This window comes from Corylus avellana, chromosome 9 (genome assembly GCF_965113065.1).
Source record: "Corylus avellana chromosome 9, dhCorAvel1.hap1.2, whole genome shotgun sequence".
NCBI classification, from domain to species: domain Eukaryota; kingdom Viridiplantae; phylum Streptophyta; class Magnoliopsida; order Fagales; family Betulaceae; genus Corylus; species Corylus avellana.
In genome coordinates this window covers 6,692,979-6,717,418 of record NC_142498.1, presented here as the reverse complement: position 1 = coordinate 6,717,418, position 24,440 = coordinate 6,692,979, and the positions used below count along the sequence as shown (strand labels likewise).

The following is a 24,440-nucleotide window of genomic DNA, read 5'->3' as shown; positions in this document are numbered from 1 at the left end:
TTTGAGTTGCTTTTATCATTTTGTTTGTAATTATAAAATTAAAATTAAACTTCATCGGTTTCTTTTTTATTGGGTTAAACCTTCCAAAAAAATAAAAAATTGGGAGCCAATTTTCTAAAGAAACGATTGCTTAATTACAGTATTGATTTCAGAATTTATATATTTCCTAGTGTAACTGTTTCAAGGAGTTTACTACAACTTTTATTATAAGCATTTTCTACATATAAATTATTTAAGAAGAAAAATATTATATTTTTCAAATTAATTTTTTTTTCAAGATATAAAATAATTATTTTATCATATTGTAGTAAAAGATGTATTGCTCAAAGCCTTTCCCATGTAAAACTAATGCAAGAAGAAAAAGATTATATATTTGTCTAATTAATACTTTTTCAAAGCATAAGATAATTTCATCATGTTAATGTTTGGGTTTCCTAAATGTTTTTAGACCTATTTAATTGCTTTTTTGCTTAAAATGGTTTTTAAAATCAATTTCGGATTACGTCTAAAAGTCGAAAAAACCCCTCAATTCTTGTTTGTATTATTGCATAGGAACATGTTAAAGACAAAGACCTATGATAAATGTGTTCCATACAAAATTTCAGGATCAGAGAAAAGATGCTATTAAAGAGAAAAACAAATAGATGAAGCACATCATGGCTCCTGGATCTGGATCTGATGATTTTCCCATATTCCAAATAAATGACAGTTGCATATTCTCAATCATCTCTATAATTTCACAAGTTGTACGTATATCAATAAACACAGACCAATTCTAACTAGTTAAAAAAGACACACACACACAAATATCATGAGAAGAATTCTATTAAAGTCAATTGTTCATAAAATTTAACAATCGCAGGCCTCATATAACTTTTATATAGCCATTATATAATAAGCATTATATGACTTATCAAAAATTGGCCTTGCATAACTGAGAAATGGCACCAAAAAGATGTACAATAAATGACATAATCTACAACAAAATTGACTACTGTCGCGTATGCATATGCGTATGCGTATGCCGCTCTTGATGCGCGAAAGAATCTCCAGATGCCGGAAATTGATGCTCTTCCTTTGATCAAGTCTTGTGATGAAAGGGATAAGTTGCCACCATTTAGCATTCATATAAAGTAGTTAGCCATCAAAGAACTTGCACTCTCTACTACTATTTACCAAGGCTACATGGCTTCAATAGCTTCTTCAAGCTTCGGTTTGTTCTTAGGTCGGCCACATCTTTTTACATCTTTACCTGACAAGAGCTCCAATGCTTTCTCAAGGGTGATGTCATTTGGCTTCAGATTCTGCAAACATTTTCGAACACAATCCATTATATTGAAAATGGAAATCAAGTTGTGTAAGCCTTGACCTAAAGTTTTCAGTTTTAAGCTCATAATAAGAAGATATAAACAAACAAAAAGACACTCTGTACATGAGGAAAAAAAACACCCTCAGTACATGGTACCCCTGTTTCTGTCAGCAAGCTAAATATGTAATTAACTCATTTTACTCGGTGCAATTAGGAAGAGAGAGAGAGAGAGAGAGAGAGAGAGCAGAGCAGATGAACATTAATTGAGCTTATAAATAGAAACAACCCATCTAACAAGCTACAATGCAATATCAACCTAACTTGAGCAGAATCGACAAATTAAATAGCAGTAAAATTCACTTACTATTAAACATAGCTTGCAATTTCACTACGTCTGTTACAACACTATAACATTTTGCTGCCAAGCAAATTGTGCAAACGGTGTTCATATACATGAAAGATTCAGCAAATTATTCCCCAGCTTGGGTGCATCAGTTCCTTCTCCCAGTACACATTGTCATCTGACCCTGTTGGTGGCTACATTGGCCCCGATACACCTAATATCTAGTCCAGTGCATATTACAAAGTAGGGTCTTTCTACCAAAAAGTCATCTCTATAATTGTTTTATTTGTATATGTTATACATGTACCTGCTATAACAAAATGTTTTTCTATATAGATGCCATCTATCTATCCTGTTGCTGCTGCTCCTCTCGTTATCCACATAACTTGGCCTACATTAAAAGGATCTATGCCCACAAATGTGGGCACAAAGGAGGATAAAGGGAGAATGGGGCGCCCCTGTTGTTTCATAATCATTTGAGCATAACTCGTACCAATCTGTCGAATTAGTTACAGCAAGGAGCAATGCTAGAAGTTGTCCTAATATTTTTTAAGCATTATTCCAAGGCACCAAATGCGGGCCTGTCACCAGAATATCAAGGTTGAAGTAGAAAATGCACCAAAAAGATAATAGATCAACATTCTCGAGAGAGAGTATTTTGAAAAGCATGTCTAACCACTTCTAAAGAGTACGGACCGTACATTTTGTTATTAAGGCTCATATGTCCTCTCATAAATTAACTAAGAAATTTATTGAATCCACACCATAGACATGTATATCAACGGGAAGGCTCATAGTAAGCCATATGATGGACTCCTTTCTGCAACAAGTTCTAGAACTTTTTTCTTTCGTTCTAGGTAATTTTCCATGTATCTGGTCAACTAAAGAGTTCCATCCACCGATATGACTGGACTCTAATGCATATAAACAGCCATGTAAAGTTTACTACGTTACTAAGTATAACCATGACATTCAAACACAAATAGACCAACCATATCGTAAGTAACAAGTTTTTGAATAAAGTGATGCAATTGTAAGCTAAACAAAAATAGATTCAATAGATAATGTCTCACTTGTAAGTTAACAAAATTTTGCTCACTTTGTCAAGCTTTTATCTGATTTCTAAATTATCCAGATCCAAGATGTAAACTTTTGTTTCTCATCTTTACCAAATTTGCCAAATGCCTTGACATAATTTTATGCAGGGTATGATTTTTTCAATGCTAGATCCACCTTTCACAATTCAGATATATACATTGGAACCTTAGATCATGTCATCTCCAATAACCATAACATAAACTAGTAACAATCCTTTTAACTACATGGAGACAGAAATTGAGAAGGAGATACTAAACTTATTAAACAGTTTTGCCTAATCCCTAAGACATAACAGCAAAATGCTAAACAAATATAAGTATACCTTGGGAACTGGAGCATTTGTACGGCGATGTTTAATCGAAAATCCAAGCTTTGCAAGCTTTAATATCACCGGTTGGCCATCCTTAGGATGGTTTCCCTGAGAAGAAGTTGAAACGAATTAGACCGGCAATAAGAAATAAATGAAACAAAACTCAACTTAGAGAATGAAAAGTATACCAACGGCAAAGGGTAGCGCAGTAACTCAAGAGCATCTTCAAGGGTAATAGAGTCCACATCCTTTATCTGAAAAGAACAACTTTTAGCCTTTTTCGAGCTTTAAAGTTTATAAAATCCATTTAAAAGTTTGGATTACGTGTACTGCACAGGGAAAACTGGGGAAACAAAAAGGACAAAAGCAGTGGTATTGGATACCAAAAACAGCTAATTAAGAGGACCATTAACACTCAGTTTTACCATGGTTGAGACCATTTAATTAAAGTTGGGAGCTGAACAACAGATTCATAGAAAAGAACCTACTGACAAAATCAGGCAAAGACAGCAAGGTCACTGAAGCGGGCATTGAATGTATACAACTACGGTGAAGCTGACATTGAATCCTTACGTGTGTGTGCTGTGTGTATATATATTTATGCCTAATGGAATTCTCCAGAATGTAAAGGATTCTGAAAAAAAAAAAAAAAAAAAAGTAACGACCATATGAATATGGGTAGAAGTGGAAAGAAAGGGGAGACGAAGATGAATAAAAGGAAAAATGTGGCTTTAAGAGGGAAAATTAGTTGAACAAGGGCAATGGACCACCAAAAATTCGATGTGGATGGACCAGGAAGGCAATGCCTATTAAACAGCATGCAAATCATCCCAGGAGGGAATGACAAGTTGCAGTAATTGTATTCCCCCTAGTAATTATTCAGATTACAATAGCAAACAAAGAGCAGCCATAATAAATACAATAAGCATTTATTAACAAGATATATGATATTTGTCACACGACATGACAAGAGGAACACGTGGTACCCATAACTGAAGGGGATAATGATAATTGCTTTAAACATGAAAGATGCAATGATAACATCTCTAGGATCAATATCAACGCAAAATATTGTAAAAAATAAATAAATAATAAAAAAAAAAAGAGGAATTTTGGTCCTGACATGTTGACAAAAGATGATGTTACATACATGGGAAGCAGAGGCTCTTTTAGGCAAGTATCCCTTCCTGTCTTCACCAAGCTGTACATAGATTCCATAAGGACCATTCTTTAAAAGAACCTGAAAGAAGAGAACTTATAGTCAATTTAAAGGAGAACCGAAACAATTCACCAAAACAAAATTAAACGTCCACTGATCACATTCAACAAGTCCAAGACCAATATTTAATGCAAACCTTTTCAGTGGAACCTGGATTAATGCCCAGCAGTTTTGGCTCCTCTACACTGTTGCTTTGAGAGTTGACTTCTTCATCATCGTCACCATATAATGTCTTGGCAATATACCTGCTCATAGCAACCAAATGAAAGATAGTTAATCAATAAGGAAACTTGGCAGTCACTACTAAGACACCCTTTAACACCAGCATGGATTTCAGCGAAGAATATATATCAAGCAGAACCTTTATGCATAAAACACAAAGAACTTTCACCATGCTGTTTCATACTCACTTGCACTTTGGGTGTTGATCACATCCTATAAAATAGCCAGAACCAAACCTACTTACTTTGAAAATCAAAGTGCCCTCCATACAACTGAAACATGTCCAGATGAAGATTACAGTAAGGCAATAACGGTTGAAGATATTAAAAACAAATATCTGTAAGCAGATTATAAAACAAACTATTAAAGCATCATATTAGATTCAAGATGAACTGCAATAACAACCATAACAGCAAAAAGTTTATGAAATCGTATTAGTGAACTATAACATCAGCATGGAAAAAAATTCCAACTGTTGCATCCATGTATCAAGTTGTATAATCCTTTGTTGTCTTTGGACAAATGACATCTCCTCCCCCCATAAACAAAGGGTGGAGAGTGAGGTCAGAGATTCAATCTGACATGAGTTTGTGAGTTGTATTTGCCTAAAAAAGACAATAAAGGATTACTCACTTCAGATAGAAGTCACTTCTCCATTCAATTACTGTACATTTCAATTTGCAATTACAACATAGAAAAGGAAGCATGCAGCCAGATACATACCTTGGACATGTCCTGCTTTTGTCAGGAAGAGAATCAAATAAGAAATCCCCAAATTTTTTCTCTAACATTTTCTCCACCTGCAAATATCATAGAACTTTAGTCATTGAAAGCTCCGGAACTTTAGGCAAACTTATAACTATCATGAGGACAAAGCACTCATATCCTTACACTAAAGAAAGCAATTTGTACCTGATGAATATGGACACTAGTAGCACGCTCACAGTATGAGCTGAATCGTGTCCAATAATCTTTGAGAAGGCCTTTCCATTCGGTTAATCCAGCAGAAACATTATCAAGCTGAAGCAATTGTTAAAGAAATCAATACCAAAAGAACAGAAAAGTGGATCATGGTTGACAAGTTATTCAATTCTGAATAAGTTTATGTGATACAGGATAAGGTATAAGGCAAGTGCATCAAATAACTAATGATTGCACATACATAATATCACTTTGCAAAGGAGACTAGTATGTTGGAAAATTCACGTAGCAACATCAGCTAAATAACCAAACTAAAGAAGGTAATGACCAAAAACAATATATGCAACCAAAAAGTTAAATTGAACTACCTCAGTCTCCATATCAGCAGTAAAACTGTAATCTGTGACCTCAGAAAAATGGTGACAAAGAAATGCCGACACCTAGATATAATCAAACGAAAACAGATTATTGACAAGGAGAGGAAATCAAAAATCTTCCAATAGTAATTCAAGAAGACAGTAATTAGTAAGGGTTACTATAAATAGGAACTGTTGATCAAGATGGCAACAAAAGAAACAAATCCAGAACAGGTGCTCCAAAAGAATAAAAAGCAAGATACACTTCTTAATTTCTTGTGGATATGTAGACTAATGATTGTCTTTCAATAATGACAAATGAGATGCAAGTATGGAAGTATGAAAGGGACTACATAAAGTTTTCACGGCAGCAAGATAGCCGGAAGCACTTGGGAATCTACATCATGTGCTTCAAGCCCCATTAAACTAACTAGGGATTGATATGGTTTGGGATTTTGTGGGCACAAACCAGACCTCCCCCAAGAGACAGGTGTGGGAAGTTATTGAACAGATCATGAGTAGATGCCAGTCATTGGAAAAAAGCCTAAACACTTAGGGATTAGGCCAGGAGTAGTTGAAAAGAAGTAACAACATTTTTTTTAATAAGTAATCAAAATATTATTAAAAGTGAAAGGCGCAACCCAGGTACTCAGAAAGTATACAAGAAAAACACATAACTAGAAGAAGAAAAGAGAATAAGGAAACCATAAAAACGTAAGCTCTCGGTCCTAAAAACAAGTATACAAAGCCCTCGGTCATAAGAAGAAAAGAGAACAAGTATACAAAGTATTAAAAAATAAGGACATAAGCTCCGCCAACGTCCTCTCGCAGTCCTAAAAATATCTATCATTGCGTTCCCTCCAAAAATACCACAAGACATTATTTTCCACACAGCAACACTCTGAATGCTACCACCAGTCCACCAACAAACATACAAATCAGCTACTCTTTTAGGCATAAACCAAGAAAGCCCAAAATGACTGAAAAACACGCTCAATAATGCACAAGGTACCTCACAATGGAGAAAAAGATGGTCCACATGCTCCCCACTACTTTTTCTATATACAGGTATTCAAAATATCATTAAAAGTGCAACCCAGGTATACAGGAAGTATATAAGAGAAACGCCTAAATGAGAGTAGAAAGAAGTATACAAAATCATTAAAATTAATCACCAAGAGAGCTAAAACGCAACTGACTAAGTAAAAAGAGAATAAAAGTTTCAAATACAACACCAATCAACCACAATGACATGCATCTTCCTAAGATTGTCCATGGTAAAAATCTTTCCTATGGCCACCTACCAAGCAAAAAAAGGCATTCTCAATGAAACCTAGGTTTGCCAAATACTCTTCCAAGGAAAAGGAATGTCACTGAAGGACATTGTAGAAGGACCTAACAATGAACAACAATAAAAAGAGGGGGTCCACCATAACTTGTCTTCACCTTCCCCATCTTAGTCTAACCGAGCATAAAAAATTAAAAAAAGAGGCAAAGACATCCACCTCCCAATGATGAGCCGCTCTAGCAAAGCCTATATTCTACAAATTGGAACCGCTAGAAAGCTCCAAGTGAGCCTCTACGGAAGCATCTTAACGCAAGTAATACCAAATAAATATGGTAAAGCCTCCCCAAGGGCCTTGTTCCCACAACACAAATCATGCCAAAAACTAATCTTGGCACCATCTCCTACCTCAAATCTGGTGTGACTTGCAAACGACCCCAACTTTGCCTGATATTTTTCTATAACCCCACCCCATACGACCCAAGTGGTTCATTAGAACACCACCCACCATACAAACTGCCAAATTTAGAGCTAACTACAACTCTCCACCATGCCTCTCTCTCATGCACAACACCAAAACCATTTCCCTAAAAGGGTACAATTAAACATCAGCAAGTTCCAAACCCGAACAAACCTTGGACCAACTTACTAAGTGAAATTTGAACTTTTCTCCGATCTCGCTCCATAAGAAATCTCGACAAAGCTTTTCTACGTCATTAGCAACACCCACAAGGAGAGGAAAGAGGGACAAGAAATACGTTGGTAAATTGAAAAGTGTGCTCTTAATGAGGGAAATCCTACCACCTAAGGCAAGTACATTTTTTTCCAACTAGTCAACCGATACTCTATCTTTTCAATAATCCCATCCCAAATATACTTGGCATTATAGGAGGCCTCCAACATAAGACCAAGCTACTTCAAATGAAAAGAAGAAACATCACTGCCCAAAATTCCCCCCAACCCATCCACATTCTTCACATTACCCCTAGAACCAATTCCGACTTAGCAAGATTTATCTTCAAAGCATAAAAATAAAGCACGCAGAAAGCAAAGATGATCAAGCTTAGCCCCACAAAAAACAAAAGGGTCATCCACAAACAAAAGATGTGAGATGTTAACCACACCAGAGTGCCTAGACCCCACGAAAAATCCTAAGAGAAGGCCCCCATTAAGATTGGCAGAAAGCATTCTATTTAAAGCCTCCATTACAATAACAAAGAGAAATAGCGATAAAGGATCACATTGTCTCAAACCATGGGAGCTACTAAAGAAATTGAGTCCACCAAAATGGAAAAACGCACTGAAGAAATATAATGTGCTATCCAAGAGTGTCATTTCTCCCCAAAACTGCACCTCCTCAACAAGTAGGAAATCTCAATTGACATGATCATATCCCTTCTGAATGTCTAGTTTGCAAAGTACCCCTAGCTCACCATATATGATTATACTATCCAAACATTCGTTTGCAATGAGAAAGGAATCAAGGATTTGCCTTCCTCAAACAAAGCATCCTAATATTTCGAAATAATCTTCTCCACAACCCTTCCCAACCTATTGGCAAGAATTTAGGCAATAATCTTATAAACCCCACTCACAAGACTCACAAGGTGTTCCAAGGAGGTAGGGGGACCCTATGGAGTGGGAGTGCGGAAATGTATTAGGAAGGGGTGGGATGATTTTGCGCATCATGTCATTATGAGGTAGGTGATGGTTCTAAAGTTTTGTTTTGGCATGATGTGTGGTGTGAGGAACTACCATTGAAGATCCTTTTTCCAGTGTTGTTCACTATTGCTGGTGGTAAGGATGAGTGGGTGGCAGAGAATATGCAGTTTCAAAATGGTATTATTTCATTCGAATGTGTCGTTTATTCGCCCTGTGCATGATTGGGAAGTGGGCGTGGTCTCTCAATTCTTTGAGTTATTATACGCCCAAAAAGTTAGGTATGGATGTGAGGATACAATTTATTGGGTTCCATCGAAAAAGGAAGACATTTGCAGTGAAGTCTTACTATCAAGTATTGTCTACTTGCCCATGGAAGAGTATTTGGAAAGTTAAGGCTACCCCGAGAGTGGCTTTCTTTGTGTGGGCAGCGGCTCTAGGGAAAATATTTTTTTTTTGATAAGTAATAGCCAGTTTGAGTGGTGCTGTATGTGTAAGCATTGTGGAGAATCGATCGACTATTTATTCCTACATTGTGAGGTTGCAACAGAGATATGGAGTCCACTTCTACAACCTTTTGGTGTTGATTGGGTTATGCCTCAAAGGGTGAGTGAGTGTTTGGGATGTTGGTGGAGACAATTGGGCAACCGTCTTTTTTTTGATAAGTGACAATTGGGCAACCGTCTTGCATTGCACATATGGCAGATGGTTCCATTGTGTGTGATGTGGTGTATTTGGCAATAGCGGAATGCTCGAAGTTTTGACAACCATGACAATGGCTTGCCCGATTTGAAGAAGTTGGTGTTTAACTACACGCGCCTACAAATCTCCATATACACACTTATAAGAAGTAACAAGTCGTGTTGAGCAATACCAAGAAGTAGTAGATCAAAGCTATTTTTTGTTATGCTATTGCTAAGATCTCCCTGTTTGGCAATATTGACGCAAAGAGCAGCCCTAAACCAAACAGAGACCTATCCCTCACCCAACCAGTTGTCCTCTCTAAAGTGTGAATGATCCATATAATTTATCTCAACAGTTCAATTGGACCAGACCAACAAAGCTTCAAGTTTTTCATAAGAGGAATCAGATTGTCCTGTTTGCTGATAAGGACAGCTTCCATACTTTAGGCAGCACCTCGTCTTTTTAGGGGAAACTGCTTCTAGAAGAATGTTGTTATTAACTTTCTGAAACACCAAACCCAACAACTTCTTTCCTCTCTTTTGAATTTGTACCCGAAGTGGAGAGTTTAAGTCTGAAAAAACCGGAAGATCACTTTCATCCCATATAAGTTACTTTGTCAACTTCTTTTTAGCAATCTCATAAACTAAGGTTTACAACTATTCCAATTCACTAAAGAAAAGGAAAATATAAAATCAAGGAATCTCGAAATTTGAATATTTAGAATCCTGAGATTACCATGACTATCAAAGTATAATGATAAGAACAGCCTCAATAGAACTTTTTTGGATAGGTAGATATGAACTGACATCAGACCTGCATCTATGACACCACTGACAAACTCAAATCATTTAGATATAGTATTTCTCAATTCGATGCATCCCAGGTAAAATTAGTCTTTTTAGACAAATGACACTAGTATTAAACTGTTCTAGTGATAAAAGCTAAGGTTTAGCATTTTAATCTCCATCAGATGGTTGAAAGAATAACATAATAAAGGCATTCAGTGACAAGTCCAGACCATACCATGCGACCACGAAATTCTGGATGCAATACACGACTTTTCATAGTCACGTAGTTTCTATCCTGTGACACAGATAAATTAGAAATAGAGATATTGTAAGTCAAAAGACAACAAAAAAATGAGAAAAATTACAAATGAGACTGGTAAGTTTTCCACAAATTGCAGACAACAAGCACATGTTCATAAATTTGCAGCCTTACAAAAATGTCAACAGTTAATGAAAGCATAATACGATAAATACTAGAAATATATTCATTACGCAATAGCTTTGCGCACATTTTGAAAGAATGACTACTATCTTGTACTTGCAAATGACCCTTTCACTCACAAAATGGTGAAGAAGTGAAAAGTGGAGCAAATAAAGATTCCTCCCTGAATATTGAAATAATCGTACGCAGTATTTCATAAGCATATTTTGTAAAGTATAAATTCAAATGATGCATTTCTAGTTAATAGAAAAAATATTAACAAAAAAAAAAAAAAAAAAAAAACTTCGTGAAAAATGAAAAGGAAAATAAAAAGGTCAGGAGCCCCTTGGAAATGACAAAAATTTGCTACAAACTAATTTGTAGCTAATTCATACAAACTCATCTAATAAAGTGACATGTGTCCCTTAACATGTGAGAAGTACATGTTTTTTTAATAACATGTACTTCTCACATATTTTTTTAATAGTTATGGGACATATGTCACTTTATTAGATGGGTTTGTATGAATTAACTACAAACCAGTTTGTAGCAAATTTCTATCCCCTTGGAAAGGAGTGTCACCCACTAGAGCCCAATATAGAAGGGCACAATAACGGTACACAACCCAAGAACATATGCAAATACATACCGATTTGACACTTCAACTACATTATACACTTGTAAGAAGAATAAATTTAAAAATCTGACCATTTGCACGAAACTACTTACCTTTAATACTTTCAGGATGCTTGCATATGTCGAAGGTCTTCCAATGCCAAGCTCCTCTAGCTTCTTAACCTACAAATTTCAAGATAGCAAAGGTTAGAGAGCAAAGATGAAAGCCAACCCTACCCACTCCCCCCCCCCCCCACCCCAAACACCCACCCACCCACCCACCCACCTTGTTACTTCAACACACAGAAAAAGCTGTGTGTATCAGTGGGCCAGTTTGCATTCAAGCTAATAAATCATCACATTTCATAAGTACACCTTTTGGCAGCGTAAATCAGCAAAACCAACAATAAGTCTGTTGTGAAACTTAATTATACATGAAATGTCTTTCAAATATTTCAAAAAATACAAATAGATCTATTACATAGACAAGACCATCACTGTTTCCAAGGGTGAGTTTGCATAAGGCTGCAAATGACTCAAAGCCATGAAAGTTAAAAGTTGTTTTGAGGCTGGCTCAGTAAGAATGTATCTTCATTCAAGCCTGGCTTGAACTTGAGATTATCCATCTGGCTTCAGTTCTATCGCAGACCCAATATGATACAAGCCACTTACGGTTTAGATGATTCCATGGAATAGATTTTAAAGTTAAAACCAACTGTAACAAGTACAGAAAGGCCTATTGCAGAAAATCACGAAATTGACATCATCGTGTACAAAATGGGTAACCATTGATGCATGTTAGTAAAATTGTTTTTTTTTTTAAAACCGTGTCCTTTCTGAAGACACAAACCAGTTAATCGTCAAAAACCAATCAAAGTGAAAGTTTTCAAGAAGCTTAGTATTGCTCATGCTCAGCTCATTTAAGAAAACGGCACTAAAACTGTGCTCAAGCTACCCTCATCACAGTTATGAACAAGTTTAAAGGAGCCCCTGCAGCCCCAGTTTTGAGCAGCCAAAAATTGCAATGAAAACGTGAATGAAATGACATGTCATATTGTGAGCAGCTCAAATACATTGGAAGTCGGACAGGATCAAGATTCAACAAGATAGAGACGCCCATAAAACTGTAATCACCAGGGTAGATGGGTTAAAAAAAAAACAAAAAGATAATAAAAAAGCAAAGACATGATACAGAACTTTTGTAAACATTGAAGAAAAAGCAACGCCCATTTAATCAAAAGACACCGTTTGTGTCTCCTCTATCAATTAGTTTTAGTGATTTCCTTGTTCGTTTTGCCCCTTCTAGCTAGGTGGCTCCTTTTGTATACTCCCAGTGTACCTTACGCCTTTTATGAGATTGTTTCATTACTTATCAAGAAAAAAAAACATAACTGTATTAACTTACCTAACATAACTTAAGACACATTCCTTTTATTGAATTATAATATGAATCAATTCATAAAAATTAAATAAAAACATAACACCAAAGTAAAACCTAAATAAAAATTATATCTTCTGTGTAGGCTACAGATCAAAGTACAAAATAGATCTAGTTTGCCCCTACAAACTAGATCTACAAACTACAAACTAGATCAAAGTAAAACATAGTTTGCTTAGGTTGCTAAGTGAAGTGTGTTGAATTCTTGAAGCTAAGGAACGAGGTAAGTAGATATAATCATACCTTTTCTTACAATTGTTTTCAAGGTATAGGCTATAATGTTAGTCTTTATTTGGTAGCCCCTTTTATGTATCTAATGTGTTTGATAAGGGTTTTAAATGTAAATGATTTTATGTGCGTGCTTCTGCCATGCAAAGATGTTACAATTATGTTGTGATGCTTGATGAAACTAAATGAAAAAAAAATAATAATAATAAAAAATAAAAAATAAGGGGAAAACAATGCTGCAAGAAAAGGTTTAAATTGTTTCCTTGGCCATGTCAAATGATGTGCAATGGTACTGGAGCTAATGAGCAGGGCAGCCATCTTGTATGGTCTGCCGGGAATGGCTCACTTGAGTGCACCATCATTTATCATATAATGTTCATATCCTAAACGCGGCTCCACCTATGGCCATGGGAGCTGAGTCGGGATCCTTGTAATCGCCATCCCTTACACACATGGCGTAATTGTGTGTTGGCCATTCAAGAAACTAAGGGAAAAATAATATTTATGATATGTGTGAATGTGTTTACTTGTACTTTTTGGATGTTTTGAAAAATACTTATCAAAAAACTTTTTGGATTTTTGTTTTATAAGTAATCAAACAATTTTATTAAAAGCATAAGGCGCCCCTAACTACACAAGAAGTATATAGAAGGAAACACCTAACTAGAAAGAGCAAACCCCCCCCCCCCCAAAACACCAAGGCAAGAACAATTCACCCGCACAAACGGCTCACTGCTCCACCACCCTAACGTCCCACATAAACATTGAAGCCCCACAAGAAGACACCCCCAAAAAACTGCACACAATACTAAAAGATATGACCCTTGCCTTTACCACGACCTGAACACTCGCCTCTGACATCATAATTGATGGAGCACTCCAAATTTCTTAGCTCCCTATTGCCTCTAAAACCAAGATTAGAGAGAGAAGCCAATTCCTTGAGACAATGTTCCTCTTCAATAGTTGTCAAAATAGCCAGAGTCTGCTCCTCTTCAATAACTTTTTGGATGTTTTGAAAAAGAAAATTGTTTCCAACTCCCTTTACTGTATGATGTATCGTTTTACTAAGTATTCAACTCGGCCTTTGTTTTTATATTTTAAAACAACCCAGATGATGTCATGGATCGTTCTACAGGCCAAGGAAAATTAAAGTCAGAAGCCTTCCTCTAGAAGAGGATTTGAATAAGTGCATGTAACACATTAGTTTGTCTTTGTTCCAACATGATTTCCATGTTGATCAACGGTTTAGAGGTTAAGTTTTATGGAATGAGTTTTAACATCAGTAGTAAAATGGTTCAAGCTTTTATTTGTTATGAGATGTTTGCTTCGCTTTGATTTTTCAGTTTATAGAATTCTTATATCCTCGTGTTTCTTATTTAAGCATGCATAATATCGCCTTGCTATGGGAAGGGAATGTTACATTCATAGGGTAAAAAAAAATATTGTAATAAAATGTTGTTGCTATAAATAATGGTACTGATAATGTACCAATGCTCCCTCAGAGTAGCGCGCTGAAGGCTGGGTATAATGCTGCTTGAGTTCCACTTTACCAAGATACAATGGATCTCCTCGCTACAAAATAAATAAGTTAATAAAGCACACCCCAGAGAACATGTATATATAACTATTAACATCTGAATAAATTCAAGACAGACTTTGATACAAAACCATAGAAAAGTCAAACAATGGCCAGGTGATCCAACAAAATTTGTGGCGTGCCTCATCAAAAGCTATAAAATGTTTAATTACAAGAAGATTCTTTCCTATAGAGAAAGATGTTTTCTTTCAAGTAAACAAGAAATATTATATGAGAATAACTACCTTCAATAATTCAAGAATCCCAAAAGCCTCTTTGCGATCATCCTGTTTATTTTCTTTACTCCGGATTGCTTCAGTTTCCACATCCTACAAAAATAAAAGAATAGACAAAGTGCCAATTTAAAAATGAAGCATTACTAAATCACATGCAAGTGAACCAAATAAGACAGAAAGGTGATGCAACTTTCAGATCAAGAAGAAGAAAACATAAGAAGAAGAAATGACAGCTAAAAGAGACAAGATAGCAATAAAAAGTTAATATCAGCCTCTTATTATACAGATTAATCAGGATTAGCCAATAAAAACTCATGCATACATACATACCCTCAGACGTGTCAAAGTCCCAATCAAAGGCATACACCACTGGAAAAGATGGGGAAAGAAACAATTCTCACAATAACAGAATTTAAAATTACAACTTAAGAACAATGAGCACAATCAGTCTTGAATTGCCAAGAATTTCCAATTGTATGAATTACACATAATTATATCAAATGGAAGAGTGGCATGGCAGCGCAGGTGGACTCCAACAAAAGACTCAAAAGTAAACAATCCATTGTTAGGACCAATAGAGAAACACAGTGGCAGCTGAAGACTAGTCTTCAAACCTAGGCCAACTGGATCTGAGTAGGAACAGGGATATTGCAGGACATTATCTGTTAGGAAGTCCCTCATAATCTTCAAACAGATCCTTTCCTTTTCCGTTTCAGGATGAGCTCCTTTGAGTTATAATCAACATGAAATATCGCTTCAGTTGTACATTTTTTTGTCAATTAGCACTCACAGACACTTGTGCGCAAATATATATGTAGTATTCATTTGTGTCCACTAGCCCAAGTCATGCAGAAATAAATCTCAATTCTAGGATTTCATCATCCTAATTTCACCTACTGGGAAAACATGAAAATATAAAAAGCGATTACTGCAGATAATTAATGCAACATTCAATGCTAGATGCATCATATGAATTATCTGCACAAACAAGAGTTATAACCTTAATTGATAAACTTCAGAATATAAAGTGTAGCCGGTCATTTTCCTTGTCCTTCCTTCTGTTTCTTAATCTTCTTAACGTTATTTGTCATTTCTTAATTATAAAAAGAAATATTAATTTCATAATATAGACAGCAATACAAAATGGACAAATCTTACAAGGTCCATTCATAAAACAAAGAGAAAAAAGAATAAAATGTTTCTACACAGGTACTATGACCCACTAATGTGCAACTGTCAAAAAGTAACCAGAAAGGGCAAATCACTTTAATGGAATCAACTAGTAGGACATAATATGATAGATTATACCAATACACATTTACACCATTGTAGGAATATTACCATGCAGACCATCCTCAAGATGGTACTATAGCCCATACCTCAAAAACTGCTTGATATCCAAGAAAATCAACTCTTGAGGATGCAGATCGCAAAACAATGGACTCATCAGCATTTGCAGCATCTAGTTGCATCTGGTTTGATTAAAAGAGAAATGTTAGGCAGCAGATGATTGTAACTGCATAATAATTAGAAAAGGATAAACAAGACATAATTGAAAACAAACAAGGCCAGTCAGAGATAATGCAATTCAAGAAAATCTAGCTTAACTCACTTTAATGAGGGAAAGAATGTGTATACTTCAAAAAGAAATCTACATTCTAACCTGCTCTATGGTAAGAGGTTCCATTTGGCATGCCACTGTCCGAGACCAAATAAGAGTGTATAACTTCAAGGAATCTTCATCAAGTACTCCAACAAGCATTGCTGAAAGCCAATGAGAGAAAATTCTACAGTTAAGTGGCTGTAGAAGTCCATCAGAAAGTAACATTAAAAACATTAAATTTTCATTATATGATTCAGATTAAAAACCAATAAGATAAACTTAACATAAAGCCTGAATATCTATTTATTTACATGGTAACCTCCGAATATCAGTAGGTCTAATTGCTTCATGGGCCTCTTGAGCATTCTTCACCTTCTTAAAATATTTGCGTACATTTCCTGATGCATACTGTTCTCCGTACCTACATAAAGTATGTTTTTCATATTAAATGAAGGAAAAACAAGAGATTTCACTGCATAAGGAAAAACAATTTCAGCATAAAATAGCAGCATAAGAGGAAAAGGGAAGGGGAGTAGGTCAAGCCAATATTAATAAGATGACATTTTTGTGCCTTGATAAAAATGAAATTGCCATTCTTTCCACAAAGTTTATTTCTTCCCAACAATAAGCAACATTTAACTGCACTGCCATCACGTACCATCATTAGCAAGCTTGGCTTTTCAATGATTGTAAACCAGCATGGCCTTTCAATAATAGTAAACATTTCCCACCAGTTCCAGACCATGACAATGTAATTTTGTAAGCCATAAACGTGTAAAACATCCAGATTAACGACATCCATAGCATAGTATAATTGTACCATTATAGAACAAGTAAATATTTTCAGTTGCACATGTGCATCAACAAGCCTATGCAGCATATAAACTAAAATGAAAAATATCCCAAAAAAAAAAAAAGATGTAAATGGGGGGAACTATATAAGTCACCTTTCAGCGACCATTGAGCGTATGTCCCTAACAGCTTCATTAGACAACTGATAGAGAAAATAAAAGGCATCTTGTTAGATATCACAAAAGGATCATCTTCACAACAGAATTTGACAATATTAGCCAAACATGGAGCTCTATTGAGCACATGCAGCCATATAAAAAATAGGGAAAAGTATACATACCCCCCTCAAACTACCACTTTATTGTCAATGTCCCCCCCCCCCCCCCCCCCAAACTACTAATTATGTCAATATCCCCTTTAAACTATCAAAACAATGTCAATGTCCCCACAATGACAAAAATACCATTCGTAAAAAAAAAAAAAAAAAAAAAAAAAATTATAACAAAAAACTAAAATTAAAAAACAAAAACAAAAAATGAAAAACCAAGGGGATCATTTCAATTTTTTTTTTTTTTTTTGAACTTCACTTAGCTCTCCTGAATTGTCATCACTTTGCAATGTCCCCCATAAAATTCAATTTCTCTCAATTTAGTATATCTATCTTTCAATTGTATGCAACATTACCCCTCCGTTAACTTTTCCCAAAATACTCCCATTTGTTTTAGGGGAAAAAAAAATTCTTTTTTGATAAGTAATGTTATATATATATCAAAAAAGCACAATGTGCCTCTAGGTACACAAAGAGTATACAAAGGAAAACCCGCATTAACCCACAAAAAACCAAAGCCAAAAAAGAACCCTAGACCCCAAAAGAAACCTAAAAAAGCCCTGAAACCCAACACCCATAACAGCCCTAATCTCCCAAGGCAAGCCTAAACCACCCTACCTTTGACCCTACTAGAGCCACATCTATTAGCCTCAAAATTAATGGAGCATTCCAAATTTTTGAGCTCCCTCTTCCCCTTAGAATTTGAAACATAAACCCCCTCTACACGATACCGATCCTCTTCAATGACTGAAAAAAGATTCAAAAGTCTTTTCTCGTCACCCTCAAAAGTCAATCCCAAAGTGGGAGTGCATTCCATCGCGTCGAGCACCCCCTCAGAATATCCCTCCAACCCCACCACCAGAGTGTCCGCCACAACCTTGGCCAGCATCTTCTTATTCTTATTCAGCTGCTTACCTATATTCTTCTTCACTCTCCGAGAAAAAAAATAAAATTTTGCAAAGATTAAGTATTTGCAAAAATACCCATGCCTCAATCTTTGCAAAAAAAATTAAATATTTTTTCTAAAAAAAAAGGGGTATCTTGAAATTTATTGGGATTTAACGGAAAATCCTAATGGAGGGAGGACATTGAAAAAAATTAAAAGTTCAACACACTAAATTAAGAGGTTTTAAACTTTAGGGGGGAACATTGCAAAAGGGGCGAGTGAAGTTTGCCCTTTGATTTTTTTTAAACAATTAATTTTGGTTTTTCAAAAAAAAAAATCTTCTTCATAATCTTTCGTTTTTTTCGAATTTATAAGAATATTTTTGTCTTATTAAAATTTTGATATAGTCATTTTTGTCTTTTGTTGGCCTTGGGGAACATTGACATTGTTTTGGTAGTTTAACGAGAGAACATTGACACAATTAGTAGTTTGAGGAGAACATGGCAATGGGATAGTTTGAAGAAGTTATGTGTACTTTTCCTTAAAAAATAAATAGTGTAGCGCATCAAGTCGACACGACCATATTAAGAAACTAATATCAATTCAAATATTATATAGAATAATAAAGCAGTCATAATTAATGAGGAAATAGATGTAAAGCCAATTCTCATATCTACATCACTAGTCAAAGTGGTAACTTTCTTCTACTATCAGAACAGAAGTAAATGATTTTGCAATTTCGTTTTAGAACAATTAGTCAATCACTTAAAAACATTTAAGTCCTCATTACTTTCATAGGGGAAAAAGATAAAGAATCAATTGTCTCACATACATTTTCTAAAGTAGGTTCGCATAGACCCCCCTCCTCAACCATCTAAATTTACAACACCCACTACCATCAATAGATTTGTGATTTTCAAAGTACCTTTGTTTTGTAGAAAATAAAAGAAAGGGCTCTACAAAAAGAAAGAGAGTATATATAAACAGGGAGGCAAGCAGTTCTTAAAAGAACTAACAGAGATATTCCAAGGAAAAAGAGAAGGCACAACAAGCACCCTCTAAGGAAAAATCAAGGTGGATAGAGATGGCCTCCACAAAGTTTTGCTGTCTTTCCTGCTTTTTTCGCCGGAAAATTTGCCTCACGACTCCAATCCATTAAATTAAGCCAAAACCAAAGCCACATTCCACAAATCCTTAAGAAAGTTGCTAATAATACTAGTTTTAAATTAAAACCTCTTTCTTACTCACACTATGGCAGTACATGTTAACTTGCATTGAAAAAAAAAAAACCATTGACCATCACAAAAAAAAAAAAAATTTGATAAGTAATGTAATGCATATCAAAGAGCGCAGAGAGGCGCAACCCTACAAAATATATATTTACATATATACATATATAGGGCTGCAGTTACAGAAGCTTCAAATAAAATAAAACAAAAAAACAAAACAAAAAAAAAAAAACAAAACAAAACAAAACCCAAAACAAAACAAAATCAAAATCAAAATTAATAAAGATTTGCGAATTCAGCCACCAATGGGCATTGGCAAGTAATGAAACACTAAACTAAGTAACCAGACAATACACAAACATCCATGCAGCCAAAGTGATACCTACGTGTAGTCCATCTGTTCTGGTGTATGTTATTAGACCTGCTGCCTTACCATCAGATAATTGAACCCCCTCATAAAGTTTCTGTGCAAGCTGCATTCATATGATAAAGTAAGTCAGAGGATCAGTAATACGCCTTCTCATGAAATATTGTTACTTATCACCAACAGATGTGAACACTCGAGCAATATTGTCCTCATATGTTCACTACTATTCTTCTAATTTAGCTACTAGCTTAACCTTACTACCTTATAGTAACTTATTAACTTGCAACTATAAGCTTTAAACTGCTTGTTTTAGCTTTTTGTTCTACTAATATTTTACCATATCATTTTGGCATAAAATAAGGGTTCTAGTGGCACAAAACAAACTATGTTAGAAGCCTTGAAACCAGAGCATCTTCATTCCTATATAATTGATATAAAATGTTCGAAGTAAGAATCCACAGCTAATCATGTCCTCCAATTAGCTCAATGCTTTTGAAGTAGCATTTTAAACGAAGGCGTTTACCCCAGGATTCCTCTGAGTTGCTTTAACCAGTATGTAACTGATTCGATTATGGAAGTACAAAATAACCAGTAGTTTAGTTGGCACATACTAGATCTATACTTCTATGGATGGGAGTTTATGAAGAAATCTAAGGTAGTCCACTTTAACCCATTACTTTAATGCATGAATGCAATATTTTCTTAACATATTCTCTCCTCTATAACCTTATCATATGGAAATTAGATTATATTCCATTATAAAAATTAAAAGAATTAAAACACAAATAATTAGTAATCCAAGTATAATAATTTGAAAAATATAATAGTGAACATTTTATATACAAATATGTAATATGGAAATGGAAAAGATATACTGAATTTTCCCAAACCTTCATTATATATGCTGCAGTAAAATGTAATTTATTTGCAGCATCCTGCTGAAGTGTGGATGTTATATATGGTGTAGGAGGGTTTTTCCGCATTTTGTATCTTTTAGAGGAGACCACTTGAAATTTTGCAGAATTAATCCTCTCTTCAATATCCTTTGCCTCTTTAAAAGAACTGATTGATAACTGACTTAACTTTTTGTAATCATAATGGCTCAAGTGTGCTGGGAAAGAAAAGTCATTCACTAAAGAACCAGGTCCATTTTTGTTCATCTGCAGCTCAATACTCCAATACTCTTGAGGTTTAAATTCATCAATTTCCATTTCCCTGTCACATATAAGAGAGAGTGCAGCAGACTGAACCCGCCCAGCTGACTGGCAACCTGGCAGCTTCCTCCATAATAACGGTGAAATGTTAAATCCAATCAAATAATCAAGAGCACGCCGTGCAAGATAAGCATGAACCAAGTTTGCATCAATTTCTCTTGGAGATTGAAGAGCACTTTTAATGGATGCTTCGGTTATTTCATGAAAGACCACCCTTGCTATGCCAATATCTTCACGTAAAGAATCCTGTTGCTGCAACATCTCAATGATGTGCCAGGCAATAGCCTCTCCTTCACGATCGGGATCTGATGCAAGGATAAGATTTTCTGCTCTGAGGAACAAGACAGCAAGTTTAAGAAAATTCAGAAACAGAAAAATGAGACTATATATATATATATATAACAGAAAGAGCCAAAATAAAAGGCACCTATTATGAAAATGACCACCAAAAAACACTTCTCCACAAATTTAAGAATTAAACCTTAAGATGATGTATAACAATAGATAAATATTCCAGTGTATTTCTATAGTCTCATAAACACTTGCTGCTCTAGGTTAGTTTGAAGTGATTGAAGGGGATAGTGAAACCATACCCACTTAGAGCAACTTTGATGCTCTGCAGATGAGTCCATGCAGCAGATGGAACCTCCCACACCATGCTAAAATCATCATCAGGTCGCACAGATCCTGATCTTGCAGCCAAGTCTCTTACATGACCATAGCTAGGCAAGACTTCATACATATCACCAAGGTAGCCCTGAATAACCTTAGCTTTTGTAACTGACTCCACCACCACAACAGACTTCCCACTGGGCGGATATAGCTGTTTCAGCATCCTTTGCCCCTGACGCATCATTTTGCCTATATTTTGTGGATTCTGTTGCGTTGGTGACTCATTAGCCGCTTTGGAAGATTTCCCCTTTCTACCAGGGTTCCCACTTTTCTTATTGGACTGGGGTTTTGTTGAAGCAGAACTATCAAGCACTTCCACACTTGTGTTCCCAACTGAATTCTTCTGGAAAATGGAAGAGTTACTTAAAATATTGCAATAAAATAAAGGACTTAACCTTGATGGTTCTACAAATTAGTAGTTGCTAACCTCTGAAGCCTGTGAGAACTCCGTGCCCTTTTTGCTAGAACTGGACCTCTTTGCCTGAGAAGAGCTTTCAGGCCCTTTTGCTACAACCGCTTCTTCTGAAGCACTACCAGCAGATTGCCGTATCTTGCTTTTCTTGCTTCCTGACTGCTGCTTCTGTTGTCTATGAATTTTAGAGTTTTGATTATCATTTTTAACAGGAGAAGTTGAAATTGATGATCCCAGCTTCACATCCTCCTTCCCATCTCCAGCAAGTTGTTCCCTGGTCGTCAGCGTGTCAACATCTTTAGAGGCTGAAAAATCAGAATTTGCAGCTCTGTTTTTGCTGTGAGCAGCCAATGTTTTTGCCTTATTAAACGCTTGGAAGCCCAAGGCACGTCCACCACCTTCTTTGCCTCTAAGACCAACATTTTCATGTCTATTTGTTAAACTCAAGTCTTGAGAAAAAAACCTCCTATTAGCTGAACTCCTTCTAATACCACTGTTTAGAGATCCATAAATTACAGTATTCGCAGGTGCCATATCGTTAAGGCACCCAAGTCTTAAGTGGAAAGCACGCCGAGAACCAAGAGGGCTTCTCAAAATATGAGAATCTTTTCCAGCCTTCCCATGGTTATCAAACTTAAGCTGATAACATTTTCTGTATCTATTCCCATTACCAATGCCAAATGGAGAACATGGCAAATGCACACTTGGGTTCTCCTGAAGCCCCCTGTACTGCAACTGTAAAACAAACCACGCAGCAATAACTATTTGCAGCATCAGACATAACGGCATTGCATTTACACATAAAAATCAGGGAAAATCCGTACATAAATTCAAGCAGCCTTTGGTTTCCGATAAGCAATACTAGAAACTCGACAAAACTCGAGAAAATTTGCAAAACTTGTTCTTTTCCTTCATTTCCCAGAAATTTCCCAGAAATGAAATGAACCATTTTTTTTCTAAAAAATTAAACAGAATAAATATTGAATTCCATATCCTTCTAATAGAACACATATTCGTTACATACAATCAAACAAGAAACATAATCTTTTACTATCCAGGCTGTTCTTTTTCAATTTTCTTTTTTCTTTCAGTTTCTCAGAAACCAAATGGAAATGGTAATACAAAGAGCGAAGGGAGAGAGAGGGCGACCTTGGACATGAAGGAGTTGAGCCGAAGAGATGAAGAAGTTGAAGGTTTTGAGAAAATGGAGCAAGAGACAGTATTCGCACTGCTGAGCAATAGCGAGCTTCTTCGTAGTTGAATCATCGCCAATAACGCTTTCATTCGCTTACCATGTTCGCTCTTCTATCCGCGTTGCTTTTGCTTCGATTGTGTGTGTGAGAGAGAACGAAAGAGAAACAGAAAGACTGGTATAGGGCGAGGGATTTTGGATGAGGGTTTATGGGCGAGGGTTTTGGGCTTGTGCTAATGTTGGGCAGATAGTAATTTCCTATGCTTAATGCAATATCAGATTTTTTAATCAATTTTACTTGTATATTTTTCCAATTAATTGGATAAAAAAATATTAATTAATTAATTAATTGGCACTTAAATCCAAGATTCGTAATTTTCTATTATCATCGAGTAATTAACAACCATCAATAAATAAAATAAAAGTGAAGCCTCCTTAATTATCATCGGTTTTGCAATTACACCTAAAAAAAAAACTCTCAATTTATTATATCAATCTTTTAATTTTCTTCAATTTCACCCATTTATTATGGTTTTACATTCCTAATTTTGGGAATAAACGCATTTAACTAATGGTTTTAGCAAAACCAGTCCTCTCTATGGTTTTACGCTCTACGGAAAACTTTGTGGTGAGGGTTTAGAGTCTGTTTGGGATTGCGTTTGAAAGTCCTAAAAGTACTTTTAACACTCAAAAAGCCCGTTTGAAGAAAAAATACTCATTTGGTAAAAAAATTAAAAGCGCTTCTAAGTGTCTAAAAAGCCTAAAAATAGCCAAAACGCACTTTTGGCAAAAACTTAAAAATGAAGCTTTTGCCCAAAAGCTCTTTTTGACTTAAAAGTTCTATTTCTCAAACGCAATCTCAAACAGGCTCTTAATCTCTTAATGCTTGGTGGGTAAGGAGGCGTGGGAGAGGTCTTCCAGCAACTCTACAATGGGAGATGGCGAAGGAGCTAGAAAGACTTTGTAGCAAAATATCCCTTACAAACGAGGGAAAAACTAGGATCAACATATTTGATGGAGAGGTTGAAGATGCCAAG

At 35.7% G+C, this 24,440-nt stretch overlaps 1 protein-coding gene across 2 annotated transcripts; it reads right to left on the bottom strand.

Moving 5' to 3' along the window:
• Positions 1-807: 807 nt before the first annotated feature.
• LOC132190087 (DNA topoisomerase, type IA, core) lies at positions 808-23,617 on the bottom strand. Of its 2 annotated transcripts, none has more exons than XM_059604967.2 (22): positions 23,361-23,617; positions 22,227-22,946; positions 21,721-22,142; positions 20,804-21,458; positions 19,933-20,019; positions 17,259-17,305; positions 16,623-16,732; positions 16,372-16,472; positions 16,088-16,180; positions 14,718-14,801; positions 14,385-14,468; positions 11,345-11,413; positions 10,430-10,489; positions 5,791-5,862; positions 5,414-5,521; positions 5,225-5,301; positions 4,690-4,773; positions 4,416-4,524; positions 4,211-4,300; positions 3,249-3,314; positions 3,073-3,168; positions 808-1,304 (listed from the first exon to the last, which is right to left on the bottom strand). In XM_059604967.2, the coding sequence occupies exons 1-22, from the start codon at positions 23,493-23,495 to the stop codon at positions 1,182-1,184; spliced, it is 3,492 nt and encodes a 1,163-aa protein (XP_059460950.2). In that variant the 5' UTR covers positions 23,496-23,617; the 3' UTR covers positions 808-1,181. The 2 variants fall into 2 exon arrangements, with proteins under 2 accessions (XP_059460950.2, XP_059460951.2); XM_059604968.2 differs by having other exon boundaries at positions 21,721-22,139.
• Between the last annotated feature and the right edge of the window lie 823 nt (positions 23,618-24,440).

Excerpts from the sequence above, each read along its gene's own strand:
- LOC132190087 (XM_059604967.2), bottom strand. The coding sequence starts at position 23,495 with ATGAAAGCGTTATTGGCGATGATTCAACTACGAAGAAGCTCGCTATTG. Across the intron at positions 10,490-11,344 it reads GCATCCTGAAAGTATTAAAG|GATAGAAACTACGTGACTAT; the intron begins GTAAGTAGTTTC and ends TCTGTGTCACAG. Across the intron at positions 5,863-10,429 it reads CAGAATTTCGTGGTCGCATG|GTGTCGGCATTTCTTTGTCA; the intron begins GTATGGTCTGGA and ends GATTATATCTAG.